The following is a 26547-nucleotide window of genomic DNA, read 5'->3' on the forward strand; positions in this document are numbered from 1 at the left end:
ATTGACTGAATTGACCCCTCACGAGCAAGCCAATAGGTCCCAAAACCCACCCACTCCCTTTCCCTTGGAAACAAAACTATTTTGCCTAAACCTCGCTGCATATAGCGCATGCGACACTATACAAATAAGCCCACCAACCATTAAACATGCACCAGTTGGAGAGATGCAGCTCCCGACCCATTAAGCCGTCCTCCTTACCCGCACGCAAGCCTATGTAACATGGCTCGCCTCCGCAAAGCCGCGTACTTCACCGGTGCACCCAGCCAAACCTCTAAAAATAAACCCGTACCACCAGCCCGCAACCCTTCATGCACCCGTTGATGACGCGTAAGCCGACCAGCTGACGATGCGGCTGAACGACCAAGAGAGAGAGAGAGAGAGCGCGCGCGAGCCGGCCGAAGCCCAAGGGAAATCGAAAGCAACCTTGGCAACTGATATGCCCTTTTTTTTTTACCCTGATCTTTCCAAAGAGCAGTAACACTGTACGAGACAATGGGTGCCGGGAAAACACGAGAATCGATGCCTATAGCACGCCCACCCCCCATCCCCATCAGTCCTATGTACTAAGCAAAGCCTGTTCACGGTTCTGACAGTAATAATCCGGTGCAAGTCCGCATTCTAAAACAGAGGACTCTTGCGCTCTCATCCTTCTATTCCGCTTTCTCGTCTGCCGCCGCCCTTTCACCTTCAGCCTCGCCCTCAACATTACCTTCACCCTTCTCCTTCTCCTCCTCCTCCTCAACCTCCTTCTCCTTCTCCGCCGACGCCACGGCCGTAGCGCTCGCATCGACGCTCGGCCTCGCGCTCGCACCCTGCGCCACGCTCAGCCTCTTCTGATGATGATGATGATGGCTGCTGCCCTTCATCCTCTTCTCCGCCTCCTCGGGGAACACTTCCGACATGAGGTTGGGCAAGAACCGGTCGAGCTTGGTCCACGTCTCGCGCCACAGCTCCTCCTGCTCCGGCTTCTCGTCGGGCGACGCCAGGTAGCCGCCGCTGGACATGACCAGCAATATGTTCTTGAGAGACTCGGGCACCGCTTCCTCCTGTGTTTCGCGCATTTTTCGTTAGCCACCGTGTATGGATAGATAGTTATGTGGACGAAACGACCGGTCATCGGGAGAATCCTTACCAGGTTGTCGCCTTGCCCGCTGTTCATCAACCGATCCATGATGCTGAGGATCTTCAGCCACAGGTCCAGCATTCCGTCCCACTCGGACAGTGCCACGAGGTAGTGCAGGAAGATTTTGCAGAGCAGAGTGGCAGCTTGCACCCTCGTCTCGCCCATGCCGCCGGGATCGCTCTGGTACGTCTCGGGCTTCAGGAGTTGGTTGATGAGCGGGAAGAGCACCTCGCCGAAGATCTTGGTCCATTCCTTGTGGTCCGCCGAGGCGAGGTCGTTCGAGAGAAGCGTCCGTTGCAGTGACCCGAGAGCCTGGTGCCTGATTTCACGGCATGGGTTCAAGCATTGGTTCGTGAGGCATTGGAAGATAGGTGACCAATAAGCGTTCCAAGCTGCTTGCGGTCAGCATCAATTTGTAGTGTCCGAATTTGGAGCATATTACCTTCATTGGTCTCAAGCTGGGACTGCTCGATGAACTGGGGGACGCGACTGGTGAGCTGGAAAACAATGTTCATGGCCTTCGACCCGCGAAGAACGACCTCGTTGGTTCTGCGATTTGGTTAGTCTCATTAGCATGATTTGAGCTGAACACAACATACTGAGTCTTCTTCTGCTTGACGCCCTTGCCCCTCTGCCTCTTGGCGTCCCCGCGTTGCTCCTCGATCGCACCAGCGCTTCCCGCAGTAGCAAAGTCGTTGAGTAACGCTATGGCCGCCTCGTAATTGTCCGCGCAGATGCCCGGAGGGTTAGAGAGAGTAAGGCTCTCAGTCACTTGGAAAACATCGGCCGCGACTTCCGGCGAGGTGTGGAGTGTGCGTAGAAGTGTCCAGAAGTCGGGCGAGTTGACGAGCTCGTTGCGCAGACTGATGGGCCCATTGATGCAATCCAACAAGCCCTTGAGCAGAGTCGACGCGACCTGCTTCAAAACGTCCTGGTCGAACGTAGCAAACGTGTGCAGAATCACCGGAGCACGAATGTAGTCGTGATCGTTGCTCTCGCGCAGAAGCTTGAGGAGGTAGTACACCGTTCGCGACAGCACAACCGGATGCACATTGTTATCGCGGAGCACCGTTTGCAGCGCATCGGCGACGCTCTTCCCAAGCTTCTCAGTAGCCTCGGCGTCTCTCAACGCGAGGACCGTCGCCAGCTCGAGTGCAAAGACGAGAGAAGGATCGTACTGCGGGCTCTGACTCCTTATCTTACTGCCATTTGGTCGTATAGGAGTCGGTGCTGGTAGCTCAGGCTTCACAGTAATGACGCGAGGCGAAGAATCCTCGGGTATCTGGGCGAGAAGTGAATCCAGGATAGACTGCAGGGAGTCGATGGGCATGCGACTAGCTAAGTCAGCATCTTCGTCACGCGATACGTGCAGAGGTCCCTACCTGATGTTCGAGAAGACTTCTGGAAAATCGCATGAGTTCACGCAATCTATCGTGCAAAGAGTGTATTCGATCTCTGCGTCCGATGGCTCCGGCGGCTCGTCGTTCGCAAAGCTAAAAATCGATGAAGCGAAGGTAGAGAAGAGACTAGTTTCGTTTTGCCTCTGCTCGCGGTCGATGACCTGTGCAGGATTTTGAAGAGGGATGGGAGGCAGCTCGAGAGCATTGGGTATCGATGAGAAAGACGAGGGTATCAGGGAGTTGATGAATAGATTGAGCATAACATGCACGAGCTGGAGTGAACCGTTAGCGGGTCGTTTGCGAGTGTTTGAATCGCGGAATAACTAACCTGGTTCCACCCATCTCTGATATAGGCTTCGTTACCATGAATAATACGGAAAAGCAAGACAGTGGCCAATTGCGCCCTGTCGTCACGACCGAAACGGACAGCCGTCTCACTGACCATGATCTTCTCGCTCTTCTTGTCGGCCTGGACTTCTGTGTTCAAGGACGTGCTAGGGGGAACATCAGGTGCCAAAGTGCTGATTTTGCTCAAGCAAAATACGATCCGGTCAATGCAATCGGTCAGGCCATGCTTTGCCGCAATCTGAGCGCACTGATAGAAACCAGTGACCACGCGCGAGAACACAGCATCGTCTGATGCCGACATGAACACGAAAGACAGGGTCGCAAGGATCGGCTTCCACGTCGCAGCAAACATGTCTGCGTCAAAGATGTTGGTGTCGCAAATGACGAGATCCGAGGTTGTCTGGACCTTCATCTGGAGCTCCTTCCAAGCATAGTCGTAGGCGTGCTTGTTATCGTGCTCCTCTGGGAGAATGATTTCTCTTGTCTTGATAGAGTCGTAAATCTCTCCGAGGTATTCAAGCGGGAAGTCCTGCCCGCCATTGACTCCGCGCAGGTTCCGAGCGAAGTCCTCCAGGGCCATGCGCTTCTGCGCCTTGAGGTTTGGATTGTGCTGATCGGTGTTCAGCATGATGATGGCATACGTCAAAACATAAACGGAATCTCTGTCCGCGATGCCCTCGGGAGGCTTTTCACCGCAGTACTTCGCGGCAAACTCGGTAACGATGCGCTCAATCAACTGCGACTCTCCTGGCAAACGGAAAGTGTTGAGAAGCTGTCGTAGAGCTTCATCGACTCGCTGGCCACTAAAGTCGAATGTCTCCATGAAGGCAGCCAGAATCGCTTCGTTTTCCTTCTTTGAGATAAAGTCGCCGAGTACCTTTTTGTCCAATCTTGTTGTTCCCTTGAGGAAGTCTGCGACCGACTTCGGGTTGTCCGGGTTGTCAATGATTCCTTGAGACACCAGGAACGCAATACCACCCTTGGGCTTTTCGTTGAACTTCTTGGCGCCACGGATGATGGTCTTCTTCTGCTCTCTCTGTCGCACCAAATGCTCAGCATCTGGGAGGCCCTCCGTCTGCGGTTCGTCTTCCAGCCGATCTGCTATCAATTGGATAAATCCGAGAAGAGCGTCGAGGCAGAGGGGTGGTACGTTGGTCGTACTCCATGTGGCAGAATCCGGGAAGGCATTGCGTGATAGCAATCCAATCATGTCCATGCACAGGTCGCTTCGATCGACCTCGCAATCGTAATTGACAAATAGCTCGACCATGAAGGAAGGTATCCTGCACAGAGCTCCCACACTCTCCACCATAGCTTCTCTTGCATCGGGTTTCCTGGCGCCACCTTCCAACCCAAGCCTCTGCCTATCTTTCACTGGTACAGGGGTAGATCGACCGCTGCTTGATCCTGCCTGGGGTGCGGGTTTGACCAAGCTGGGGGCCTGAGGAACACCCTCGTAGAGCGCAGGGTCGATATTGGCTTCCTGAGGTATGTCAACACGAGGGAATAAGCATGCGACAAGGTACGAAAGGAAAAGCTCCTGTTGGAGCTTCAAGACGCCTCTGCACGTGGCCAATAGAGTATACGCTACTCTCAACGACTCGTTCAGCACTGCAATGTTTTCCGACCGAACGAGCTGGAAAATGTGGCGACAAAGAGTGTCCTTGGCCAGAGATGCAAGACTTGGGTGACTTGCAATTGAGGGACCCGCAACCTCGAGCGCGACGTCGACGATCCGGAGAGCCATGATCCTCATGGTGTCATTGTGCTGTCGATCGTCAGGGTCCAGGAGGTCCACCAAAACGCGGAAAAGTTCCCGTATGGATGGGAGAGAGTACGGCTTGATGATCTGCTCCTCCTCAGAGTCCTCTTCAACGAGCGGAAGATGCAGCTGGCTGCCGTTGGGATTCCCGTTGTCCTCGCTTCCGTCTGGGGTCTTTTCCAAACTCGTTGAAGACCGTGATGCTTCGGGCACGCTCCCCGGTACAGCTAAAGAGTCTCCGTTCGCCGTTGGGTCCATTTTGACGGCATTCATGTCGTCCTTGGTGCTAGCCTCAAGAGCTCCCGGGTCGTCACCTGCCTCAATTTCGAGATGCTTCAATCTCTCAAAAATCACCTGGCACATGGTAACCATGGCAATTTCGGCAGACCGCCGCAAAACCTCGGAAAGGCGAATTTGGCAGCACATGCTTAAGCCAGTCTCCATCATTTCGCAAACACTCTCATCGCTCAATAGATCACCAGCTGGCCCGGAAATCATATTCTCCATAAGCTTCAATATCCGCAGAAGTACAATCTCGTCCGCGGCAGTATCAGTGGCCTCGAAGCGGCAGTGTGTGATGGCGGACGAAAGAAGTTGCATGGCCAGAGGCAAGCGGGGCGAGTCGCGGCCGATGATGTTGTAGGAGAGGAACTTTGTTATGGCAATCAGCGCCAGCGAGGTTATGGGTGCGGAGGTCGACGACGAGCGGATGACCTGTAGGAACGGATGGAGTAAGGCGGGCGTGTCGAAGCTGCGGATATCTACATCTGCGTCAGAAAAGAGCATCCTAGACTGCCAATGTCCATGTCCTTACCATTGCAGCCCTTCAAGTCACTTCGTAGGCGCGTGAAGGCCGACATAAGGGGATTGTCCTGCATGCTCCTCCCCTTCTTGCCACGGAGACCCCATCGTCCGGCGAGGGCATCGTCGCCGGAGCCCAGCTTTATGCTCGCGGCATTGCCCTCGCCCTTCTCGATGCGCTGTATGGCCAGCGGCTTCGCGGCGCCGCCGCCTAGGATGGCGGACACGGAAGACTGGGCCCAACGCGCATGCTTGCGCATGGCCGAGGTGACGGTGATGCATTCTGTGACGACGAGCGCGACGGGGTCGATCGAGGCGGATATGGCGCGCGTGCGCGGGTGGAACTCTGGCACGCCTTGCAGCGCCGCCTGGGTCGAGGAGTCCGGCTGGGTGCTGCCATCGGCGGCCATGGTTGCTGAGCTTCGGCGGCGGGCGAGCAGGGAGACGGCCGGGGAAGGGTGGTGAAGGGCGGTGGAGTAGTGCCGGCTCTTTCGCAGCTGTGCAGGGTCGTGGGCTTCAGCTTCCCATCATCGGACGGAGGAAAGTGAGACTGCGCGGGCGGTGGGCGCGTGGTGGATGCTCAGGTATCTTGCGCTGCTAGGTCAAAGCTTACTGCCGCACGGAAGCGGGCAAAGTCCGCCGCGAGTTGACACCTTGCACTGCCAAGCACTCCACATATCCAGCCATCTCGACTCGGAAAACTTCCCGTGCGCACGGTTCTGGCGCTGGTGGATCGGTTGGATGCCAATGGGCATTATTGCTGGGTATCCTACAGGTGCGCCGCTGGAGGCAAGCACAGCTACCCTCGGAATTCTTCCACTCTATCTTATGTACAGCTCCAGATGATTCCCCAAACGCCAGCAGCCTGCATGTCAATCACACGTTGAACGACCGTCACACATATGCAGTCTCCCTCGTCCCCACATTGCCTGATCTCAAAATCCACACCCAATTCCTGTTTGCCTATCCGAGTCTTCTCATTGCCGCGCCTCAAGGCCCCCTGAAGAGAAGTAGTGCATGCGAAATGTGCGGAAACACAATTACAAAGTTTTCAACCGTATATGAAGCTAAATTCCGAGCATTTACTCGAGTGGGTCTTTGATCTGCTTGGCACTGTCTTTGCCATCATCTTTCACACTAGAACCTGTGTTAGTGTCCAATCCATCGCATCTATCGTGGTCCTGGAACACTTACAGAGGAGCCTCCGCCTTCTTCTCTCCCGTGACTTGGTCCCTGTCGGACTTCTCTTCGGCTTCCTTTTTCTCAGCCTCGAATTTTGCGTGTGCAGCCTTCGCCCGCTCGACGGCATTCTGGTTCTTCTTCGATTGCTCTTCTTTGACTTGTTCAGCCTTGGCTTTGGACGACTCGGCGTGGTCCTTGTTCGAAGTCTGTTCCTTGGCGGAGCTGTCCTTTGCGAGATTGTCCTTTGCGAGGCTGTCCTTTGCTAGCGTATCCTTTGCAGAGCTGTCCTTTGCGGAGCTGTCTTTTGCAGAGCTGTCCTTTGCAGAGTTGTCCTTCACAGAGCTGTCCTTCACGGAGCTATCCTTCACGGAGCTGTCCTTCACGGAGCTGTCCTTCCCGGAGCTGTCCTTCCCGGAGCTACCCTTCGCGGAATCGTCCTTCGAGGTCTGAGCCTTGGAGTCCGTCTGATCAGAATTGCTGGTCTTTCCGTCCTTCTCGTTTTCCATATACTCCTCCTTAGCTATCTTTCTGATATCCGCCTTGTCTTTTCTCCACTGATCAGACGGGGTTTCGAAAGTGTCCTTCAACTTCTTTAGACGGTCCTCCTTTTCCTGGGTTTCTTGTGCCTTTGCAAGCCTTTCTTGTTCCATTTCCTCCATATGCCGAATGTCATCGACACTTGGCTCATACAAGTGCCAAATGGTGTAGTGTGGGAGCCCAACAACAGAGTATTTCATCCTCTTGGCCATCTGCGATTGAATTAGCATGCATCGACCAAAAATGAATTAAGAGAACGCACCTTGCCAAACCCTTCGGTTTCTGCGTGCTTCTCGAAACTGAAGGCTGGGAAATGCACGCCGGACCGGAAGACCTTAGCCTTGGCCAGAATGCTGACACCGCCGACACCATCGATTTCCATTTCCATATCAGGATCTCCATAAGGGTCCCGCAAATAAGCAAGATGAGGACGCCACGTTGCGTACTCTGCATAGCCTTCGACAATGACAGCGTCTTCGTCGAGGGTGTCCGCGAGAGCAAGAGCCGTTTCGGATTCTTGCCACGAATTTAGGTCGTAGGGCTGCTCTCCGCCGAGCCAATCTGGCAGAGGTCGCCACACGTCTGCTGCGCATTAGCCAAAATTCGAGAGTCTAGAATGAGTGCCGACATACTGGGTACTATGATGTCCTTGTTGTGGCGCATAAGATCCTCCAGGATTGTGAACGGTGCAGTCTCAACGTCCACGTCACGCCAGTATACCCAGCTGTGCGTAGGACGCAGGGCTGCGCTCAACAACCAGTTGCGCGCTTGGGCCATAGACTTTCTCCGGCCAGCCTGCGCAGCAAAGCCATGCCTGCTCTCCACGTCTTGATTGACCTTTTGACCAAAGTCCTTCTCCATGATAGAAATCTCTCCGAAATGCTGCGTGGGGTCCTCGTTCGCTTGCAGTCCTTCCAGTAGCTCTGAGAGCAGCTCGAGTGTGTTGTCTTTCGAATCTCCAACCAAGAACGCCAAATCAATGAAATTGTGCGGATACGTTAGGTTCCGCAGGTGTCCAAAGAACATGGGCAAATGCGGCGCCGCATCTCTCAACGGAGCGCACAGCAGAATGCGCTCTTCTCTTTCCCAGCCCCGCGCCGTGCCTTGCACATTGTTGAGGTCGTAGTAGCGAACGGTCTCGAGCTGGAAGTCGGGCGAGGCGGAGAACAGGCCGAGCGTCAGGACGGGGCCGACAGCTGCCCTGAAGCCCGAGGAAAACAGGAAGAGCGAAGTTACAACGACGGCGGAGAGAAGGCCTATTCTAATGAATAATGACCGACGTCTTCGCTGCGCCGGCGTGGAGCGCGGCTGAAACCTGCAGAGACGGCTGGTTAGCAGGACGACGGCGAATCTCGCGGGGAGCGGATGCGCACTTGTGAGGCTCGATATGGAACGTCTGCTGCCCGCCCGTGCTGTAGCCAGCGTAGCCGTTGGCGAAGCCGTGGCGGTGCATTGTTTTGCCATGAAGAGGTAGCATCAAGACGACGAAAGCCTGCAACTACCCGCCCGACGGCTCAGGAGGTACGGTTCGGAGGTCCAGCCACCTTCAAGACTGTAAACGCTCGGGGCGCAATTGCGGGCTTTGGGGAAGCTTAGATCGAGGCGAAGCGATCGCCAGGCGGTCGGGTGGATTGTGGGTGAGGTCGTGGCGGAAGAGCTGCGGGCGAAGGTGCGTCTCCACGGGCTCGACCTACGGCCAAGGTGGCTCGTTAGAGGCAGATCCGCAGGGATTCCGTTTAGCTCAATGCCGTCCCGCTGCCGTTCCCTGCCGTTAGCCCAAACGTCACAGCCCAGAATGATGATCGGTGCAGAGTCTCCGTCGCAAAGAACGATAGCCGCGAGGTGTCCTAAAGGTGCGCACAGGAAAGCGCCCCCTTGGCTGCGGCGGCGGCTGACAAGCCCGCCGTTGCAGCTTCGACGCGATACGAGATACAGACGATCCTGCGCTATTTTGCGACTCCCGCCAGGGCTTTGCGCACCCGCCTAACTTTTTGTAGGTCTGCGGCCTATACCGATTGCGAAACATCGTTGATTCATGTATTACGCTCTGACTAGCTATAGATTTCCAAGCAATGAGCGTGATGACAGTTGCGACCACAGCTGTGTATTGTGGTCGAAATTCTGCCGCCCGAGGCCCCAGCGTCAGCATACCGCCCCGAGTCCAGCCCAGCCCAGCCCGCCTGCACCGAACGCCTTGCAGCCAACCCGTTAGTTGTACTCAAATATCACACAGATGCAAAGGAGCCCCTTCTGTGCCCCCACGACAGTCTCACATATCGATAGATGCAAAGAAGTCCCTCCTTGGCTCGCAACGTTTCATGTCTCCACAAAGCGCGAGACCAGCAGTTCGTCGATGTGAGCACGCTGCGCCTTTGTGTTGTCCTTGCCTTCCTTCAGCAGCACCGCTAGAACCTCCAGGGGGGGATTCAGGCCGAGGCGGTGTGCGCGCTTCCAGCGCTTAATGCGTGCATTGCCAATGCATGGCTGCTTCGTGTCAGTCATGGTCTTAAGAGAAGAGCCTCACTGCGGTCGCACTCACCCCGTACCTTCCGCTCGTGTCGAATTCTCGAAGCACCTTCTCGTGGAGGCTGACGTCCTGCTGGTGTACCCGTGGCGCCTTCCTCACACGCTCCTTTTCCTTCCAGTATTTCTTGATCTGCGCCTCTGTGATGCGACTCGCTTCCTTCTCCTCGGACGGGACTTCTGCCTTTGCGGCCTCCTTCTGCGACTGCTGAGCGATGGCAAGTTCTGAGGTGGTGGGCTCGGTCGGATCGGGGTCCGCTTCGGCCTTCAAGTTCGTCTCGGTGATTGATTCAGACAAGCTCGGGTCCTGCTTGGACTTGTTCGTGGTCTTTGCCTTGCCCGTCGGCGAGCCTCGCGGCTTCGTCACTCGGTTGGAGGTGCCATGAAAGGCTAGCGTTGCCTGCCTGGCCTGCGGACCGGATGCGCGACGCTTGGGAGGCATTGCGGTGGATGTGGTGTCGGTGGAATGGAATCAGGATCTTTGCGATTGGCTCGGCGGAAGATAGAAATGCGTGATGTGATGCCAGGATGTGAGTGGGGATGGCGTCGAAGGAACCGGTGCGTTGCCTATGACGATGGGTACGGGGCAAATGGCTTGGCGCAAGTCGCGCTTCGCGAAGTCCCGTGAGCGGCGCAACCACCCAGACACTTCCGACGCTCCAGAGCCAATCCTCATCATCACGACTCTCTACGCGCCTGCAAGAGCATCATGGCAACCACGAATGCAGAGGCGGAAGCTCTGATCCCACAGTTCAAGCTGGACAAGTTCCTCAATCAAGGTAACTCGAATGAGCCACATTTTCACAATACGAACTCCCCGAAGCAATTTAATACACACGCAGCCTTGTGTGGTCGAAGTCATGACATAGTTCACGTTAAGCTCGCTTTCATTTTATCTTATCGTTACGTACGGACCATCGCTTCGACTGCCCAGCACTGCGTGTGTGGTTATTAAATTATTCCCCCCCTCCCCACTCGCGCCTCTTCCTGCAGCATGCGCTCATTCATTCATTGTGAGCTGCAGACCAAGCAGGTCGTAGACTCGTGCTTCTAGGCTCCATCCAAAACAAGCCGGCGCTTCTCATCGCTGAGCGGGCGGCATTCTCAGTCGAGCCTGCCCACCTGGAGAGCTTCACATCGTCACTGGCGAACATCAAGAACCTTGGAGCCAATGACATCTACTTTTGGTTCCTTGCAGCCACGGCGGCGGATTCCCAAAATTCCACCCAGCCACCTGACCTCAAGCTGAATCTGATTTGGCCTTGCAGCGAGAAACACATCAAGAAGTACTCGCAGCAAGGGGTTCGCATGGTGACCGAAACGCCGGAAATCTACAGGGATCATGTGCGTCCTTACATGCAAAAGCAGCGGGAAGAAGGAAGGCTCAACTGGGTGTTCAACATCATCGAGGGACGCACTGAGCAAGAGGATGTCTTTTTTCGCGAGCACGGAGAAGAGGGGTTCCTCGTGTTGCCGGACCTGTGAGCATTCCTGACCGGCACGATCGTCCACAATAGTGTGGTATGCTATGCTAACCCCGCCTCCTTTCATGCAGCAATTGGGACCGCAAGACCATGGCCAGCCTCCACCTGCTTGGCCTTGTAGAGCGTCGCGACATTTGGTCTGTGAGAGACCTCAACAAAACGCACATTACATGGCTCAAGCACATGCGCGCAAAGCTGCTAGATGCGACAGTGAAATTATATCCTGAGTTGGAAAGGGACCAGCTCAAACTCTACATCCACTGTATGTTGCGCAGACGTCACACACTCATCTCCTTTCTGACGATCGCAGATCAACCAACCTACTATCACTTCCATGTTCACATAGTGCACGTGGCTCTCGAGGCCGGTGCAACCCAGGCCACAGGAAAAGCTTTGGGACTGGAGAACATCATCAGCCAGCTCGAGCACGTGGCTGGCGCAGACGAGACGGCGGGCATGGCGGACATGTCGTTGACCTACACCGTGGGCGAAGCTAGCGAGCTGTGGACCGAGATCTTCGAGCCACTGAGAGGTAGCGGAGCCTCGTAACCGATACGGCGAGGGGCATAAGCTCTGGTTGGGGAATCTCTCGCCTTTTCGAGCGGTCGGCGGCGGCTGGCCGTTTGGCGTTGCACCCATGCGGGCACCTCAAACAGGCGAATGAAACAAAGTGTACGGATTAGAGGCCGCTATAGTGAAAGATAGGAGAGGCGGCGGGAGGTCTCCGGTTGGTCAAGCGACTTCATGCAAACAGGCGTCCCAGACAAAGGGCCGTCGGAGGACGGAGGATACGATTGTAGAGGGATAGACTCAGAGAAGGGACCCCGTCTGTATGCCCTGATGGGGCAGGATCAGCGAGGCGAACTTTGCACGATGTGCGCAGTGCATTTATTAGATCTTGCATAAATCTCCGCCGAGCGGCCAATCACAAATTATTGTGCCCTGGCGGACGGGCTCGCCTGGCGCCGGGCGGGCGCGATGCGCAGCTCAAGCGCGCTCGACGGACTGGTTGGCAGCGGGGCGGCTCGACGCCTTGGTGCAGCAGAGGCGCAGGCCCGCCCACGCCGGCCTGCAGGTCGAGGCGGCGGACCCGCGTGAAGAAACAAGCCCGCAAGGCCAGTCGACGGAGCGGCACATAGAGATGCCCAGACGCGGCGTGAAACCCAGCGGATCTTGGAAGGCGTTTCAAGATCCTTGGCTCATTAGGGGCGAAATTTCGGCTCGTGATGGCAGGCGCTTGGGGTCGCGGCGTGGGTGGCGCCTGGGCCAAAGCGCCCCCGGTCGCGTAGCCGATATCTCAGACCGCTGCCCTGCTCCAATCGTGCGATCCTTCGACCATAAACTTGCTTGCGGCTGCTCTTGCTTGCGTATTCCACTCCTTCATCCACGCTCTTTCGGTCTCTGTGCCTTCCGCTCCTTACCACGCCTCCAAGAGCCCGGCCTCTGGACGCATACGCAACCACCACGCCCCACGAAGACTCACGCATCAAAACAAACCAGCAGCAGCGCTTATCTTAGCCGACGCCGCCTAACGACACCATGCTCGTCAAGTACCTTCTGCCGGCCCTGCTCGCGGGCTCTGCCGCCGCTGTCAACACGCTCGAGATCAGCGGCCAGGATTTCGTCGACCCCAAGACCAACAAGCGCTTCTACATCATTGGCGTTGAGTACGTCCCTGGTTGCCTTGATTTTCAGGAGCAGCATCGCAGTTGCTAATCCCTCGCGCAGCTACCAGCCCGGCGGACAGGCCGGCTACAACGAGGCCTCCGGCAAGGACCCCTTGACCGATGGCGACGCGTGCCTGCGTGACGCCGCCATCATGCAGCAGCTGGGCGTAAGAACGGTTCCAGCCGCATGCCAGCCGCTCCACGTGCTGACCCCTGCTCCCAGATCAACACCATCCGTGTCTACAACGTCGATCCCGATGGAGACCACGACCAGTGCGCCAGCATCTTCAACTACGTCGGCATCTACATGATGCTTGACGTCAACTCTCCCCTCGCCGGTGAGAGCATCGACCGCTCCCAGCCCGCCAACTCTTACAACGCCGACTACCTGGAGCGCGTCTTCAAGATGGTGGATGCGTTCAAGAACTACCCCAACACTCTCGCTTTCTTCGGCGCCAACGAGATCATCAACGACGTTGACTCGTCTGAGAAGAACCCGCCCTACATCCGCGTACGTTCATTGCTCGCTCCCAATTGTGTCTAGAAAGCCATTGCTCACGACCATCACAGGCTGTCCAGCGTGACCTCAAGGAGTACATCAAGAACAATGCCGACCGCTCCATCCCTGTCGGTTACTCTGCTGCCCAGGTCCAGGATGTCCTCCAGGACACTTGGGAGTACCTCCAGTGCGCCATTGACGGCGACGAGAACGACATGTCTCGCTCCGACTTCTTCGGCCTGAACTCGTACTCTTGGTGCGGTGGCGATGCTACTTTCTCGTCCTCGGGTTACAGCGACCTTGTCGACATGTTCAAGAACAGCAGCATCCCCGTCTTCTTCTCCGAGTACGGCTGCAACGAGGTCCAGCCCCGTGTCTTCGATGAGGTCCAGGCCCTGTACGGCGAGAACATGACCTCCCTTTCCGGTGGTCTGGTCTACGAGTACACCCAGGAGGAGGCCGATTACGGTCTCGTTGTCATCAACGACAACAACACCGTCACCCTGAGGACCGACTTCGACAACCTGCAGAAGCAGTTCAACAAGCTGGACATCTCGTTGATCCAGTCCCAGAACGAGACGGGCACCTCCATCACTCCTCCCAAGTGCGTGAAGAGCCTCATTGACGACGACACGTTCGGTGCCGACTGGGATATCCCCTCGACTCCCACCAAGGCTGCCAGCTGGATCAAGAGCGGTCTTGACAACCCCAACACCGGCAAGATCGTCGACGTCACCACCACGGCTGTCCCTGTCGCCATTTACGGCACTGACGGCAGCGAGATCAAGAGCCTCAAGATCAGCAAGGTTGCTGATGGCGAGAGCAACACTCCTAGCGGCAGCGAGCTCAGCTCTGGTTCCACGACCAGTGGCAGCAGCAACTCGTCTTCCACCACCTCGGGCTCCTCGTCCAGCAGCACCGCGGAGGGTGCTGCGGGTAAGGTTGGCGTCAAGAGCACCAGCGCTCTTGTCTTCGCTGCCGTTCTTGCCATCATGCTTTGCTAGACCATGGAAGCATAGTGTTTACAAGCTTATGATGTGTTCCATGACAAGTATTTCCGCTTCTTCTTCGGCTCTGGGGCTTTCTAGTTAATCGGATGCATTTCCAAAGGCTCCCCCATTTTCACTTCACTGGCATAGCGTGTTTTTGTCCCACTGCAGGCTAGTGGCTAGCTATGGGTATTTGAGAGCATGTATAGATGAGGGGTTTTAATCGAAAATAGATTTGCTTCGGCGCAACGCGTGTCCCTTTTTGTGATGTTATCACTGATAGGTACCCCGGTACTAATGGCTTAGGTCATCTGTGATATTTCTTATTATATGCATCATCCATTCGTGAAGTCATAACGGCGTTCCGAAACGAGGACATTGAACGGCGTCCAGACGATGGCTTCAAGATGTTTTTCTTCGCGAGCCGCTCGGATGCTTTGTGTAAGGATTGTACAGTATGCACTAGTGGGATTCCCTGTTCGGACTTAAGAAGTCCCCGCATCGCGATGGAATGACGCGATGCGGGGCTTTTCCGCACAGCTGCGAGCTCCATAGCTCCCCCCATTTGATAATGCTTGATTGATAAGCCAAGCACTGGCATACCCAGACGGCTTTCGCTCTCACACCACTGTAGTCCAATGCCTTTCAGAGCGTTCCCACGCACCGCATTGGCATCTTCATCACTCCGTCTGACCTCCGCTCCGCTCGCGCGCAGCAGACTATTCGCCATCACTTCACACCTCAGAGCCCCCCTCACAGCCCCGCAATCGACAGTCACCGTGAGAACAATGGCGTCCACCAGCATTCCGGCGACCATGAAGGGCGTCATCGTCGAGAAGACGGGCGGAACGGACGTCCTGCAATACAAGACAGACCTACCCGTCCCGCAGCCCAAGGCGGGCGAAGTGCTGGTGAAGAACGACTTCATCGGCATCAACTACATCGACACGTGAGTACCACGACCTCTTTCGACGCACAACCTCCGATTCCATCGGGGGACCCTTACAACCACCAGAACCCCCCATCCATCCATCCATCCAAGCACACGATCCAAAAAAAAAAACCCCCCCCAGCTAACAATCGGGATCCCTCCTTCCCGCCCTCCCTCCAGCTACTTCCGCAGCGGCCTCTACCCCGCCCCCTCCTTCCCCTACACCCTCGGCCGCGAAGCCTCCGGCTCCATCGTCTCGACCGGCCCCAGCTCCAGCGGCTCCGACCTCCACGGCCTCGCCGCCGGCGACCGCATCGTCTGGATGGGCACGGGCGCGTACGCCGAATACACGGCGGTCCCGACGGCGCACGCGACCAAGATCCCCGCGGGGGTGGCGGCCGACGTCGCGGCGGCGGCGCTGCTGCAGGGGCTCACGGCGCTGACGCTGATCCGCGAGGCGCACGCGGTGCGCGCGGGCGACTGGGTGCTCGTGCACGCGGCGGCGGGCGGCGTCGGCTTGTGGCTGTGCCAGCTGCTGCGCGCGGTGGGGGCGCGCACCGTGGGGACGGCGAGCAGCGAGGCGAAGAGGGAGTTGGCACGCAGGAACGGCGCGGAGGTGGTGGTGGGTTACGGCGCGGAGGAGGTGGTGGCGAAGGTGAGGGAGGTGACGGGCGGGGCGGGCGTGGTGGCGGCGTTTGATGGCGTGGGGAAGGCGACGTTCGATGTTAGTATGGAGAGTCTGGCGCGGAAGGGGAGCATGGTGAGCTTTGGGAATGCGAGCGGGGCGGTGCCGCCGGTGACGATTGCGTATGTGTTGCCTGCCCTTTTCCTGGTTGATCGACTGACTGGCCGGTGCGAGACCGGTGAGAGCGATTGCTGACTCTTTTGCGTGCGATGTGTAGGCGCCTCTCTGCGAAGAACGCGAAGCTGCTTCGGCCCACGTTGTTCAACTACCTTGGTACCCGTGAGGAGTTTGACCAGTACACTTCTGAGCTTTTTGAGTTCATTGAGAAGCACAACATCGACGTTCGCATCCACGAGGTGTATCCGTTGGCGGAGGTTGCTAGGGCGCACCAGGATCTGGAGGGAAGGAAAACTACCGGAAAGCTGCTGCTGAAGCCATGAACAGTGTAAGCGAACGACCTCAAGAGACGGGTACATGTATCAGTCAATCAGATAAGTCGTCAAGCTCGATCTGGGAAGTGAGAGCAACGTCAAGTGAGACTAGCGTTGAGTTGGTTGTAATAATCTTTGGAGCGTGTTAATTCACCTTTGTGGTCTGTCTAAGTGAGCCAAGTGAGTGATAATGCTGTTGGAGTTACCCTGTTTAGACCAACTTTAGGCACCAACACCGGTTGCTCTTGCCCTAAGCGAGCAGGGTCCGATCAGCTGCCCATCATGCCAGTCACAGTCGCCCAAAAACTTATATAAACCCCCCCTCCTCCCCACTCCAAGCTTTTCTTTTCTTCTTCAGTTCTTTCCTCTTTGCCTTCTTCCTTCTCCTCCTTACCTAGGCTCTTATTTTAAGTTCAAGTCTTTTCTCCTTTGCCTTCGGGCTTAGATGAAGAGCAATGGGTGCAGAGCCAGAAGGCGATGTCTTGGCATCGTCTTCTGAGCGAAGCATCTGGTGACGACTACCTATAAAGGACGGGGTGGGTGGGCTGCAGCATGTCTGTACCCAGAGTCTACGCGCTGGGGGTCAAAAATCTATATTTTTCCTTGATTGATTCCGAACGTGATGATCCATTCAGAGTGACATGAACCGTGACACACAGACAAGCTTCACTTCACATCGATTTGCTTCTTCCACACGAATATGCTTGCCAACACTGGCCCATCCACGACACCAATCCCTCCCTCCCCTTCGCGCCCCCCTCATCCCCCAACATTTCAATCACACACCCCCACCCCCAAAGCCCGACACTCCTCCACCAGCCCCCTCATATCCTCGTCCCCCTCGCGCGCCCTGCGCTCGAACTCGGCCACGTTCTCCTTCATCCACGCCAGGTCGGCGCCCGCCTCGGGCAGCATGAAGCCCCTCTCCTCGCCGGCGACGATGGTGCCGTGCACGAAGATGGTGTCGAGCGGCGGGCCGCCGCCCGGCAGCAGATGGCGCTCCCAGGCCTGCCGCAGCTGCCGGCACAGCTCGTCGTACATGCCGCGGGGCCGCGAGGAGCCGGTGCGGGTGTGGGCGTGGATGGCGTTTACGCGGGCCTGGATGATGATGGAGTGTGTGTGAACCTTTTGTTGTTGTTGTTGTTGTTGAGAGAGAAAGGAAAGTGAAGTACGCGACACGACAAAACAGTACGCACGCACGCACGCGCGCGCGCCCCCAGTGAAAGAGCGCTGCTCCCTCAGAAACGCATATTGATCCTATTCCTCCGCACGCAGCGATGTCCTATGGGTTGCTGCTTAAGGGAAACACGGCATGCCAAAACGGTCATACGAGAAGAAAGGTCGGACTTTAAGTCCAGATGAAGGATTCGACTTCCACATGTGGCGCACAAATAGAAACGTCGCTCGGGGGAGCGTCCGGAAGTCGCACGCTTTCATGCAAGGATCGAGACTTTGCTTACAGGTTTGCCGCCTACGTAATAAGCAACGTCTGAGGCGTCCTCGAACTTGACATTGACGAACAGAGATGGGGTAGTGAAGACAGTCGTGTGGATTTTTGTGATTGCAGCGGCGAGCTCGTCGCATTGGGATTGGTTGAGGGGGTCTTTGTGAGAAACGATATAGAGCGGCATTGTGTGAATTGCCCAAGCCTATGACAGGATTGTATAAGTGGAGACTGATTCTCTGAACGGAATGCAAGACGTCAAGCGCCACGTCCATTTATGATGAGTATTTCTATCAGCTATGATGCGCTAGTAAGACGGCTCCAGTATTAGCGCTGTTTACTGATGTCCGGGGAAAGCTGCTTATTGATCCTCGGAGAAGAGGAGGGGTCGTTGGTTGGTGACGTCGATCTTCCGAGTGGCGTGAGGGGGTGGGGCACGTTTTCGGGCAAGAGGATCTCCCCGCCGGCCTCATGACCCTTAGCGAACCAACGTACACGGTGTATAGAACTGGGATGCCGAGATGGTTCCTGAGATGGAAAAGAGTGAATTTCAGTAATATCTACTTGGGTGTTGTGTAACGCCAATTCCATAACGCCGACGTATATGCAGTCGTTTCGTGTACAATGGCCTCGACTGCTCCCTTCCTAGTTGAGGACGACCCTTCGCGCTGCTCCATGTTGATTCTATCTTCGCTAGCAATTTTCGATCTCGGATCGCAGCCAAACCCGCTACAGTCGAATTACCACCGAAAGACGCCGTCAAAGCCAAGACCGAGACGTATCTGTGCAGAGAGGAGTGACAGATGTGCCTGGAACAAGACTTGGACAGTCCACTGCTGTGACACAGTGCATTGAGGTTCATTTCCGTGCTTAGATTCCACCACCTGCGGCGAAACGTTAGACAGCTAGTTCCGAGTGCAACAAGCGGAAGCAGCACTTACCAGAGCGGTGTGTCTCGACGCGGTAGTCGCCAGCAGGTCTCTGCTGGGCGTGGGGGTGGGCAGTCTTGAGCAGCAGGTAAGAAGCACTCAGTCCAGCAAAGGTGATGCCGAAGGCGCGGCGGCTGTGCGACCAGACCATGTCAGTCGAGCTCCTGGATGCATCCGGGGAAGCAGAATGCGGGGAAGAGCTAGCGGAGCCAACATACGTGAAGAGCGCGTTAAGACCCATGATGCAGGACTCGTAAAGGTCAATTGGGAGGGAAGGAACTGGTCAAAGGATACGAGGCTTCGAAGCAGCGGTGTGGAGAAGGTTGTTGAGTTGTTGGCGTGATGGCCTGGCACGCGACAGGCATTGGAAGGCCCGGCCACTTAAATCCGCGGCTAACCCTATGACGAAAGGCGAACGTTCCTTATCGATACCGGCCCTACTTCGGCTTCCCTGGGAAAAATCCACGCCTGCGACGCGCAGCTACTCTCTGTTCTCAACTGCCCTCTTTTACTCGAGCGCGTACCATCTTCTCCCAGTCCACGCATTTTCCGCTCCTGCAATCGCGGCGGCAGCTCCCACCCGCTTCGCCATGGCTCCTTCAAAGTCAAAGACCCCCAAGGGCGGCGCTTCGAAATCGAGATCGGGTGCCATCATCTGTGAGTTTTCTACGCGCGGAAATGCTATACTGCCCTCCGAAAACCACTTCTCAGCATGTAGATGGACTGACTGATTCGGATTCTCTACAGCTGATCCCCGTTTCGCCAACATCCACTCCGATCCCCGATTCCGCCTGCCCTCGAAGAAAAGCACACATGTCACCGTCGACAAGCGTTTCGCGCACATGCTCCAGGATGACGACTTTACGCGCAAGGCCTCCGTGGACCGTTATGGCCGCAAAATCACCAAGGATGCTGGCAAAAAAGAGCTCGAGCGCATGTACCGCGTCGAAGGCGAGGACGAGGACGAGGACGGGGAAGCCGAAGAGCAAAACTCGGACGAAGTCGACGACGATGACGAGGTGCAGAAGGAGCTGGCTAGGGTGGAGAGGAAATACGACCCTGCACGAGAGGGCGGTTTCTCTTCTTCGGAAGATGAGAGCGACGAGGACGACGAAGATGAGGTCGAGGTTCAGGAAGAGGACGCATTTGATTTCCCCACTGGCGGGAAAGAGGCCGAGATTGAGGAGATGGAAGACGCTACGCCGCGGCTGGCGGTCGTGAACCTGGACTGGGATAACATACGAGCCGCGGACCTCATGGCTGTCGCAAACAGCTTCGCGCCCGAAGGCGGTCGCATCCTCAATGTGACTGTCTATCCCAGCGAATTTGGCCGCGAGCGCATGGAGCGGGAAGAGCTCGAGGGTCCGCCGCGGGAGATCTTCGCAAAGAACAAAAAAGACGACTCTGAAGCTTCCGGGTCCGAAGAGGATTCAGATGACGAGGAAGAGAAGATTAAGAACGAACTGTTGCAGGAGGACAAGGGTGACGAGTTCGACTCCAAGGCGCTGCGTCAATACCAGCTGGAGCGCCTGCGCTACTACTATGCTGTCATTACCGCCGATTCCGCTGGAACAGCGCGGCAGATCTACGACAACATGGACGGGCGCGAGTATCTCTCCAGCGCCAACTTTTTCGACCTACGTTTCGTGCCCGACGACGTGTCCTTCGACGAGGATAAGCCGCGTGACGAATGCAAACGTATTCCCGACGGTTACCGGCCCAACGACTTCGTCACCGATGCCCTCACCCATTCGCGCGTCAAGCTGACCTGGGACGCCGACGACAACTCCCGAAAGGAGATCCAGAAACGCGCCTTCAGCCAACAGGAGATCGACGACAACGACCTGGCAGCATACATCGGCTCCGACAGCTCGTCCGACGAAGACGCCGGCTCCGAAGGCGACTCGGAAGCCGAAGCAGCAGCAGCAGCCGGAACCGGAACCACCAACAGAGACGCCAAAAAGCGCGCTCGCGAAGAGAAGGCCGCAAAGCTGCGCGCCGCGCTCGGCCTCGACGCCGGCAGCGCGCCGGCCGGCACCAAAAAGGCTCGCGACGCGGACAAGAAGCCGGTCGGGGACATGCAGATCACGTTCACGTCCGGGCTGTCGTCGGGCAAGGCCGACAAGAAGGCCGTCTTCGAGAACCAGCCCGAGGAGTCGACAAAGGAGAAGTACGTCCGCAAGGAGCGCGAGCGCAAGCAGCGCCGCAAGGACCGCGCCAAGGCGCGATCCATGGGCCTCGATCCGGACGACCCGGAGGCGCTCGCGAAGGTGCGCGGCGACGATGCCGATGCCGATGCCGATGGCGCCGACTCGTCGGAAGAGAAGGTTGCCGACGACGACGACGCCGCCGCCGCCGATCCCTTCAACGACCCCTTCTTCGAGAACCCCGATCAAGAGCGCAAGCGCGCCTTCAAGGAGGCCAAGAAGGCCGACAAGCAGCGCAAGCGCGAGGAGCGCGAGGCGCAGGCCGCCAAGAGCGCGGCCGAGCGCGCGCAGCTCGAGCTGCTCATGGCCGAGGACGAGGGCCGCTCGCACCTGCGCCACTTCGACATCAACGAGATTGAAAAGGGGGAGAAGCAGAAGGGCAAGAAGAAGGGCAAATGGGCCAAGAAGGCGGCGGCCAAGAAGGGCGACGAAGCGGCGGAGAACGCGCCGCCGGAACAAGACCAGGAGGGCTTCCAGATGGACACCCAGGACCCCCGCTTCAAGGCCTTGTTCGAGAGCCACGAGTTCGCCATCGACCCGACGAACCCGCGCTTCAGGGGCACCAAGGGCATGAAGGCGCTGCTGGAGGAAGGCAGGAAGAAGAGGAAGATGGGCAGGGGCGAGGAGGAGGAGGCCGCCGCCGCCGAGGTCAGCAACAGCAGGGGGAAGAGGGCGAAGAAGGGCGAGGGTGCGGGCGGTGAGGGGGGTAGGCAGCAAGACGATTTGAAGAGGCTCGTCGAGAGGGTCAAGGGGAAGACGAAGAAGTCCAAGGCGTAGGGAATGCGGAGGGATGAAAAAGAAAAGGTTGGGGGAGAAGACGAGATCATATGCATTGGGTTGGAGTAATTCGTTTTTTTTTGTTGTTCCATGAAGGAATTCGCACACAGGTTGCGTGGAAGTAAGCTATGCTGCATTCCCTCCACCAAAAAGAACCGGCATGGACCGGTTGTCAAGGGAAGGGGGCTTTCACATTCGATGCAATTTCGATTATAATTTCAGCATATGTCGAGGGAGCTCTCGGACGGGCACATTTTTTTTCTTTTCACATTGACAGGTTTGATACTTCCCATCTATCGAAAAGTGGTGCTTCAAATTACCTCGTATGTAGCTGTTCATTGTGTCGCAATAGACGTCGTTTTCGGTGACCCAAAGTGAATTGACCAAAAGGACCAAAGAGAATTCGTGTGAAATTCCGCTGTGCCAAATCCAAAAGATGGATTCTCTAATCACTCTCGAAGAAGACAAGTTTATTAGCCTGGACCGACACCAACATCCACGCCCTGCTCCGCATCGCTCACTACACACTTTTGTCGCTTCTCATGCACGCGCAACGCAATCCAACGAGAAGAAAAGGGAGGCTCACGTGGCCAGTAGACGGGGAAAGCGGGGGAAAAAAAAGGGAGCATTCTTTCGCGTCGATTGAACTACAGAGTAAAGATCGAAAGAAAAGAAAAGGTGCACCTAGAAGTTCATGAGATCTGGGGTAGAATGTCAGTTCTAGAAGATCGTAAATCAAAATGGAAGTACAACATACCTCGTCCAAACAGCGCCCTCTTGGTCCAGTCCATTGCCAGCAGGATTCTCGTCCGCAAGCTCACACTCTGTGCAAAGTAGACGCTGCGCCAGAGATAGACGGCCAGCAGGCCACCAGAGAAGTTGAGGCCGTTGATGTCGAAGATGGCGGCGTTGCCGATGTATGCGAGCGATCCAAGATGCCTGTACTCGAACGCCTTGTAGGCGACATCATCGAGGTCGCCATAGTCTACCTGGTTCATGCGCATGCCGGGGGCCGCGCGCGCGATGGCGTTGAACTTGCGCGACAGATACTGACCCTGCTGATGAGCACGCTGGGCCGTGGCCGGCAGCGATGTCAGCTTCGAGTCAATCTGGCGCAGCAATTCGCGGAGCTCGCCGAAGTCGAGGGTGCCGCTCCTGTCGGCGTCGTACTGCTCGAACAGCTTGTCTAGGCGGCGTAGATGGTCCGCTGCTTGTGGGAAGCGCGCCTTCACACGCTTAGCGACTTGGCGCCAGTCGGTGTAGGAGATGTGCATGTCCTCGGGATTCTTTCCCTTCTCCCAGGCGAGCGTACGCAGGAAGGTCACGATGTGGTCCGAGACGTTGTTCTGTACCGTTGCGCAGTCACCGATTGCGTAAACGTCACCTAGAGGTGCTCCTACGACACGGCAATGGGCGTCAGTCACCAAAGCATGCCTGTTGTTCTGACCGTCGAGCTTCTTGGCCAATCTTGCACAAAAGTCGGTTTGGGCTACAACCATCGTCAGCTATCGGTTCCTGACGAAACGCCTAGCGGCCAGTCAATCTTACCAACGCCAGTCGACCACAAACAGAAGCCCATGGGAAGCTCCTTGACAACAACATTTCCCTTCTCATCCTTCTGGGTGAAGAGGATCTTGTCGCCCCGGACTTCCTTTACTCTGGAGTTTGTGAGGACATCAACTTGGTCCTTGGCAAAGCGGGCCTATGAGAATGTTAGTGCCAGTTCATCGTGGTCAACCATCTCTGGAACAGACCTCGGCGTATCTCGAAAGAGCCTCATCGTACGTATTGAGAATGTGCCCTCTGCTCTGAATTACGTGCACCGAAATCTCTGACCGGAGAATCTTGGGGAAGAACTTGGTCAAGTCCTCGTTAAGCATGTCGTAAAGTTCAGCCGCGAACTCAACACCAGTAGGACCGCCTCCGCAGATTACAAAGGAGAGAAGACGGCGGCGTTCCTCATCGGTTGTGGTAGGCAGGCACGAAGCTTCCAGGTTCTGAATGACGGTGTTCCGGATCAAGCGCGCGTCGGTAATGTCCTTTAGGAAATGACAGTTTTCGAGGCCCTTGACACCGTGGGCATTGGTTACGGAGCCTGTCTCGGTCAGATAGGGGGCCTCGGCCAGTTTCTCGTCTCGACTTACCAACGCCAACGATGAGCTTGTCGTAAGGCAGATAATAGTTTTCTTCTTCACCGTGAGGACCCATGCCCGTGACCTCGACGAGCTTTTCCGAAAACTCGACATCGACTGCTTTGCCCTTGAAAAAGTGACCATTCTTGCCCGCTATTATGCGTCGCACCGGCTCGACTAGCGACCTGAGCTCCAGCGTGCCAACCGTGGCGGACGGAAGCATGGGGGTAAAAAGGAAATAGTTGGAGGGGGCAACGACGGTGATGTGGTAGTCGTCAGGGTTCAGGCCTTTCAGCAAGGAAATGCTGCCCCATCCGGTGCCCAGAATAACCAACTTCGGCTTGTGTTTTTGCTCCTTCTTGTCCGGGCTGTCGTCATCGTCGACCAGATGCTCTGCAATTGGCAGGTTCTTTGGGCCTCCTTTCCGGGGAAAGAGGGCGAGTTCAGAAACGTGGATGTCCTCGTTGAAAGGCCCCTCTTTATATGTGGTAGCGTCGAAGATGAAGAAAGCAACGACTATGCTGCCACCAACGATGGCGAAGATGCCTATCCACGCAGCAGTCTTGTAGAGGGCTCGGAGAGCGGCGGGCGTGCGTGACGGGGCACCATTTGTCGAAACAGGGCGACTGAGGAAGTTTGGCACCTGGTTGCTCCTGGTGTGCCTGAGGCGCGCCAGGGAGCTTGGGGCCAGCGGTCTTCTCCGCAGGACGTTGGGGGTCGTGGAGGTGGACGAGCATCTAGCGGCGGCAGAGAGGCCAAAGGCGGGACGCAGACTGCTCTTGGTAGCCGCGGGGGCGCGGGTGCGCGCGCTGCCGGCGAGTTGCTGCAGGCGCAGCATGGTTGAAGCTGGTTTCGAGACGCGGCGATAGGGGAGCTCGAGGGTCGATGGGGACGAGCAGGGGCCAATTGGTAGGGCAGGCTAGCAAAGCGAGCGTGCGAGGGTCATGGACGCGTGAGCGGAGAAGAATTGTCGTAAGGATGGTGTTGATGGAAAGACTTGAGGATGCGCGGCTGCCAGCTAGCTCTAGAGGTGTGACGTACAAGCGCACGCTAGGACGCTCCCGACTCGGCCGATCCACCCGCGCCGGCGCCGACATTCACGCTGCAACGCTGCAACGTCCATCTATCGTCCCGCTATCGGAATGCGTTCTGAGCCCTCACTGGTCTGGGCCGTCGGGTTTCGCCTTTGCCGCTCTGAAAATTTGTTTGATCCTGCCTGATTTTCTCTGACTGGGACCCATCCCTTTTCTCTCACCGCAGACAAGCCCAGTAAATTCCATCTCCCTTTATCTAATCTGATCATCTTTGCCCGTTGCATCTGATCGTCCTCTGCACGAGATCCTCTGCGCCCAGCTCGACGGAGGCCTGGCCTTCGGAGCCCGTCCCCTGCGTCTAGGCAGCGCTTGTTTCTGAGCCGCATCGCGCGCAGGGAAAGCCCTCGCGAGTCAGCCTGGCTGGGCAGTGCCTAGCGAGCGCCTCTTACTTCTAGCTCCGAGTTTTGTCCTTATATCTAAATCAGCTCCAATTCTCACGCAGAAGCATACTTCTCGTTTTCACCACTACCGCTTTGCCACTTTTCTATCCATACTAATGTATACCTCTAAGCTATACGCGTACATACATCAGCGATTTTTGGATAGCCACAGAACACGAACGTGACGTGTAATGGTCTGCTTGGAACCATGGCAGGGCAGAAAGAAACGGAATATCACCATATGCTCCGCAAACGACCCTTTTCGTTACATGGCTGTAATAATCAGGAGCTATGCTTACGCTCAATCTTCCATTAGTCAGCTCTCAACAATCCTAATGGAGCATTTCAAAGTGGCACCATCGTTCTGCTACCGATCTTGCCGTCACAGTACGTCCAGCCCACGCTCGGTCGCCGATGCCAAAGCTCTTTGTGGTGACGTTCAATATGGATAGCTTTTCAGCCCACGGATCTCTATCAATTGCGGTCCCGGGCATGAGAGAGTCGTCGGTTGCTGTGCCGCCTTCTCTGTCCCTTTGCTCTGTATCCCCTTCTGCACCTTCCTCCACACCAAACTCAGCACCAAGTAGGGCCTCCTCTTCCTCCGTCCAAGGCTCGTTCCTTCTTCGGTGAAGGTGATGAGGTATGGGACACTCTGTGATCACTAACTTCTGCTTTCTAAATGCGGCTGCCTCAACGGCGACCGCAAGCGTACGACTCAAGCCTTGGGCAGAAAACGACGTTGTCTCCCTGTGCAGAGCAATCGGATTCAGGAGAGCTAGAATGGGGTAACTGCTGGTGGGGCCGCCGAATGACGTGCTCGCCTGAGTAGGCTGTGACGCCGGGTCGCCAGACGCTCTGGTCGTCAAAGAGGAAAGGTACGCTCTGAGAGCCTCCAGGCTTGCGCAGAAAGTGACATGGATGGTCGAGGTCGTGAAGAGGTTGTGGATTGTGGGCATCAGAAGCTCATCCAGAAGTGGAGGTGGCGGGGACGGACTGTGCTCTTGGCTATCCTGGGTTCCTGCAGACGCTACGCGCTCAGAAGTGCGGGCGTCCTCTGCGAGACGGTGTAGCAACTGCTCGAAGTCGGCGCGAGATGAACAGACGACGAGCGAGGTGGGCGGCGCATGGTGGTCGATGAGATGGCGCAGGAAGGCGAGGAGAGAGACGGGGTGCAGGACAGAAGGACGGAGCATGATATCAGCTTGCGTACACGGCCAGGACC

The 26547-nt window shown here is 56.5% G+C and overlaps 10 protein-coding genes across 10 annotated transcripts; 4 read left to right on the top strand and 6 right to left on the bottom strand.

Annotated features, from left to right (window-relative positions):
• Nucleotides 1-650: 650 nt before the first annotated feature.
• BKCO1_11000149 (sec7 domain-containing protein) lies at nucleotides 651-5844 on the bottom strand (the record flags this gene model as incomplete). The annotated part of the gene is made up of 7 exons (XM_020270332.1): nucleotides 651-1046; nucleotides 1133-1515; nucleotides 1566-1672; nucleotides 1723-2457; nucleotides 2506-2795; nucleotides 2852-5394; nucleotides 5448-5844. 7 exons carry the CDS (start codon nucleotides 5842-5844, stop codon nucleotides 651-653), a joined length of 4851 nt encoding a protein of 1616 aa, XP_020132673.1.
• Nucleotides 5845-6516: 672 nt separating this feature from the next.
• Nucleotides 6517-8606, bottom strand: BKCO1_11000150 (mannan polymerase ii complex anp1 subunit; the record flags this gene model as incomplete). Its single annotated transcript, XM_020270334.1, has 5 exons — nucleotides 6517-6571; nucleotides 6629-7365; nucleotides 7416-7735; nucleotides 7786-8468; nucleotides 8527-8606. 5 exons carry the CDS (start codon nucleotides 8604-8606, stop codon nucleotides 6517-6519), a joined length of 1875 nt encoding a protein of 624 aa, XP_020132773.1.
• Nucleotides 8607-9469: 863 nt separating this feature from the next.
• Nucleotides 9470-10118, bottom strand: BKCO1_11000151 (dna polymerase delta subunit 4; the record flags this gene model as incomplete). The annotated part of the gene is made up of 2 exons (XM_020270335.1): nucleotides 9470-9637; nucleotides 9693-10118. The coding sequence occupies 2 exons, from the start codon at nucleotides 10116-10118 to the stop codon at nucleotides 9470-9472; spliced, it is 594 nt and encodes a 197-aa protein (XP_020132774.1).
• A 267-nt stretch (nucleotides 10119-10385) lies between these two features.
• Nucleotides 10386-11709, top strand: BKCO1_11000152 (mrna decapping hydrolase; the record flags this gene model as incomplete). The annotated part of the gene is made up of 4 exons (XM_020270336.1): nucleotides 10386-10455; nucleotides 10731-11157; nucleotides 11232-11422; nucleotides 11471-11709. 4 exons carry the CDS (start codon nucleotides 10386-10388, stop codon nucleotides 11707-11709), a joined length of 927 nt encoding a protein of 308 aa, XP_020132775.1.
• Nucleotides 11710-12699: 990 nt separating this feature from the next.
• Nucleotides 12700-14330, top strand: BKCO1_11000153 (glycoside hydrolase family 72 protein; the record flags this gene model as incomplete). Its single annotated transcript, XM_020270337.1, has 4 exons — nucleotides 12700-12827; nucleotides 12889-12994; nucleotides 13051-13338; nucleotides 13398-14330. 4 exons carry the CDS (start codon nucleotides 12700-12702, stop codon nucleotides 14328-14330), a joined length of 1455 nt encoding a protein of 484 aa, XP_020132776.1.
• Nucleotides 14331-14953: 623 nt separating this feature from the next.
• BKCO1_11000154 (quinone oxidoreductase) lies at nucleotides 14954-16371 on the top strand (the record flags this gene model as incomplete). The annotated part of the gene is made up of 3 exons (XM_020270338.1): nucleotides 14954-15264; nucleotides 15427-16053; nucleotides 16149-16371. The coding sequence occupies 3 exons, from the start codon at nucleotides 14954-14956 to the stop codon at nucleotides 16369-16371; spliced, it is 1161 nt and encodes a 386-aa protein (XP_020132777.1).
• A 2305-nt stretch (nucleotides 16372-18676) lies between these two features.
• On the bottom strand, nucleotides 18677-18976 carry BKCO1_11000155 (uncharacterized protein; the record flags this gene model as incomplete). The annotated part of the gene is made up of 2 exons (XM_020270339.1): nucleotides 18677-18690; nucleotides 18748-18976. The coding sequence occupies 2 exons, from the start codon at nucleotides 18974-18976 to the stop codon at nucleotides 18677-18679; spliced, it is 243 nt and encodes an 80-aa protein (XP_020132778.1).
• Nucleotides 18977-19325: 349 nt separating this feature from the next.
• Nucleotides 19326-21719, top strand: BKCO1_11000156 (pre-rrna-processing protein esf1; the record flags this gene model as incomplete). The annotated part of the gene is made up of 2 exons (XM_020270340.1): nucleotides 19326-19392; nucleotides 19483-21719. The coding sequence occupies 2 exons, from the start codon at nucleotides 19326-19328 to the stop codon at nucleotides 21717-21719; spliced, it is 2304 nt and encodes a 767-aa protein (XP_020132779.1).
• A 684-nt stretch (nucleotides 21720-22403) lies between these two features.
• On the bottom strand, nucleotides 22404-24689 carry BKCO1_11000157 (nadh-ubiquinone oxidoreductase 64 kda subunit; the record flags this gene model as incomplete). Its single annotated transcript, XM_020270341.1, has 5 exons — nucleotides 22404-22420; nucleotides 22477-23208; nucleotides 23268-23421; nucleotides 23474-23814; nucleotides 23864-24689. 5 exons carry the CDS (start codon nucleotides 24687-24689, stop codon nucleotides 22404-22406), a joined length of 2070 nt encoding a protein of 689 aa, XP_020132780.1.
• A 968-nt stretch (nucleotides 24690-25657) lies between these two features.
• BKCO1_11000158 (uncharacterized protein) lies at nucleotides 25658-26518 on the bottom strand (the record flags this gene model as incomplete). Its single annotated transcript, XM_020270342.1, has 1 exon — nucleotides 25658-26518. One exon carries the CDS (start codon nucleotides 26516-26518, stop codon nucleotides 25658-25660), a length of 861 nt encoding a protein of 286 aa, XP_020132771.1.
• Between the last annotated feature and the right edge of the window lie 29 nt (nucleotides 26519-26547).

This window comes from Diplodia corticola, assembly GCF_001883845.1.
Source record: "Diplodia corticola strain CBS 112549 chromosome Unknown scaffold11, whole genome shotgun sequence".
NCBI classification, from domain to species: domain Eukaryota; kingdom Fungi; phylum Ascomycota; class Dothideomycetes; order Botryosphaeriales; family Botryosphaeriaceae; genus Diplodia; species Diplodia corticola.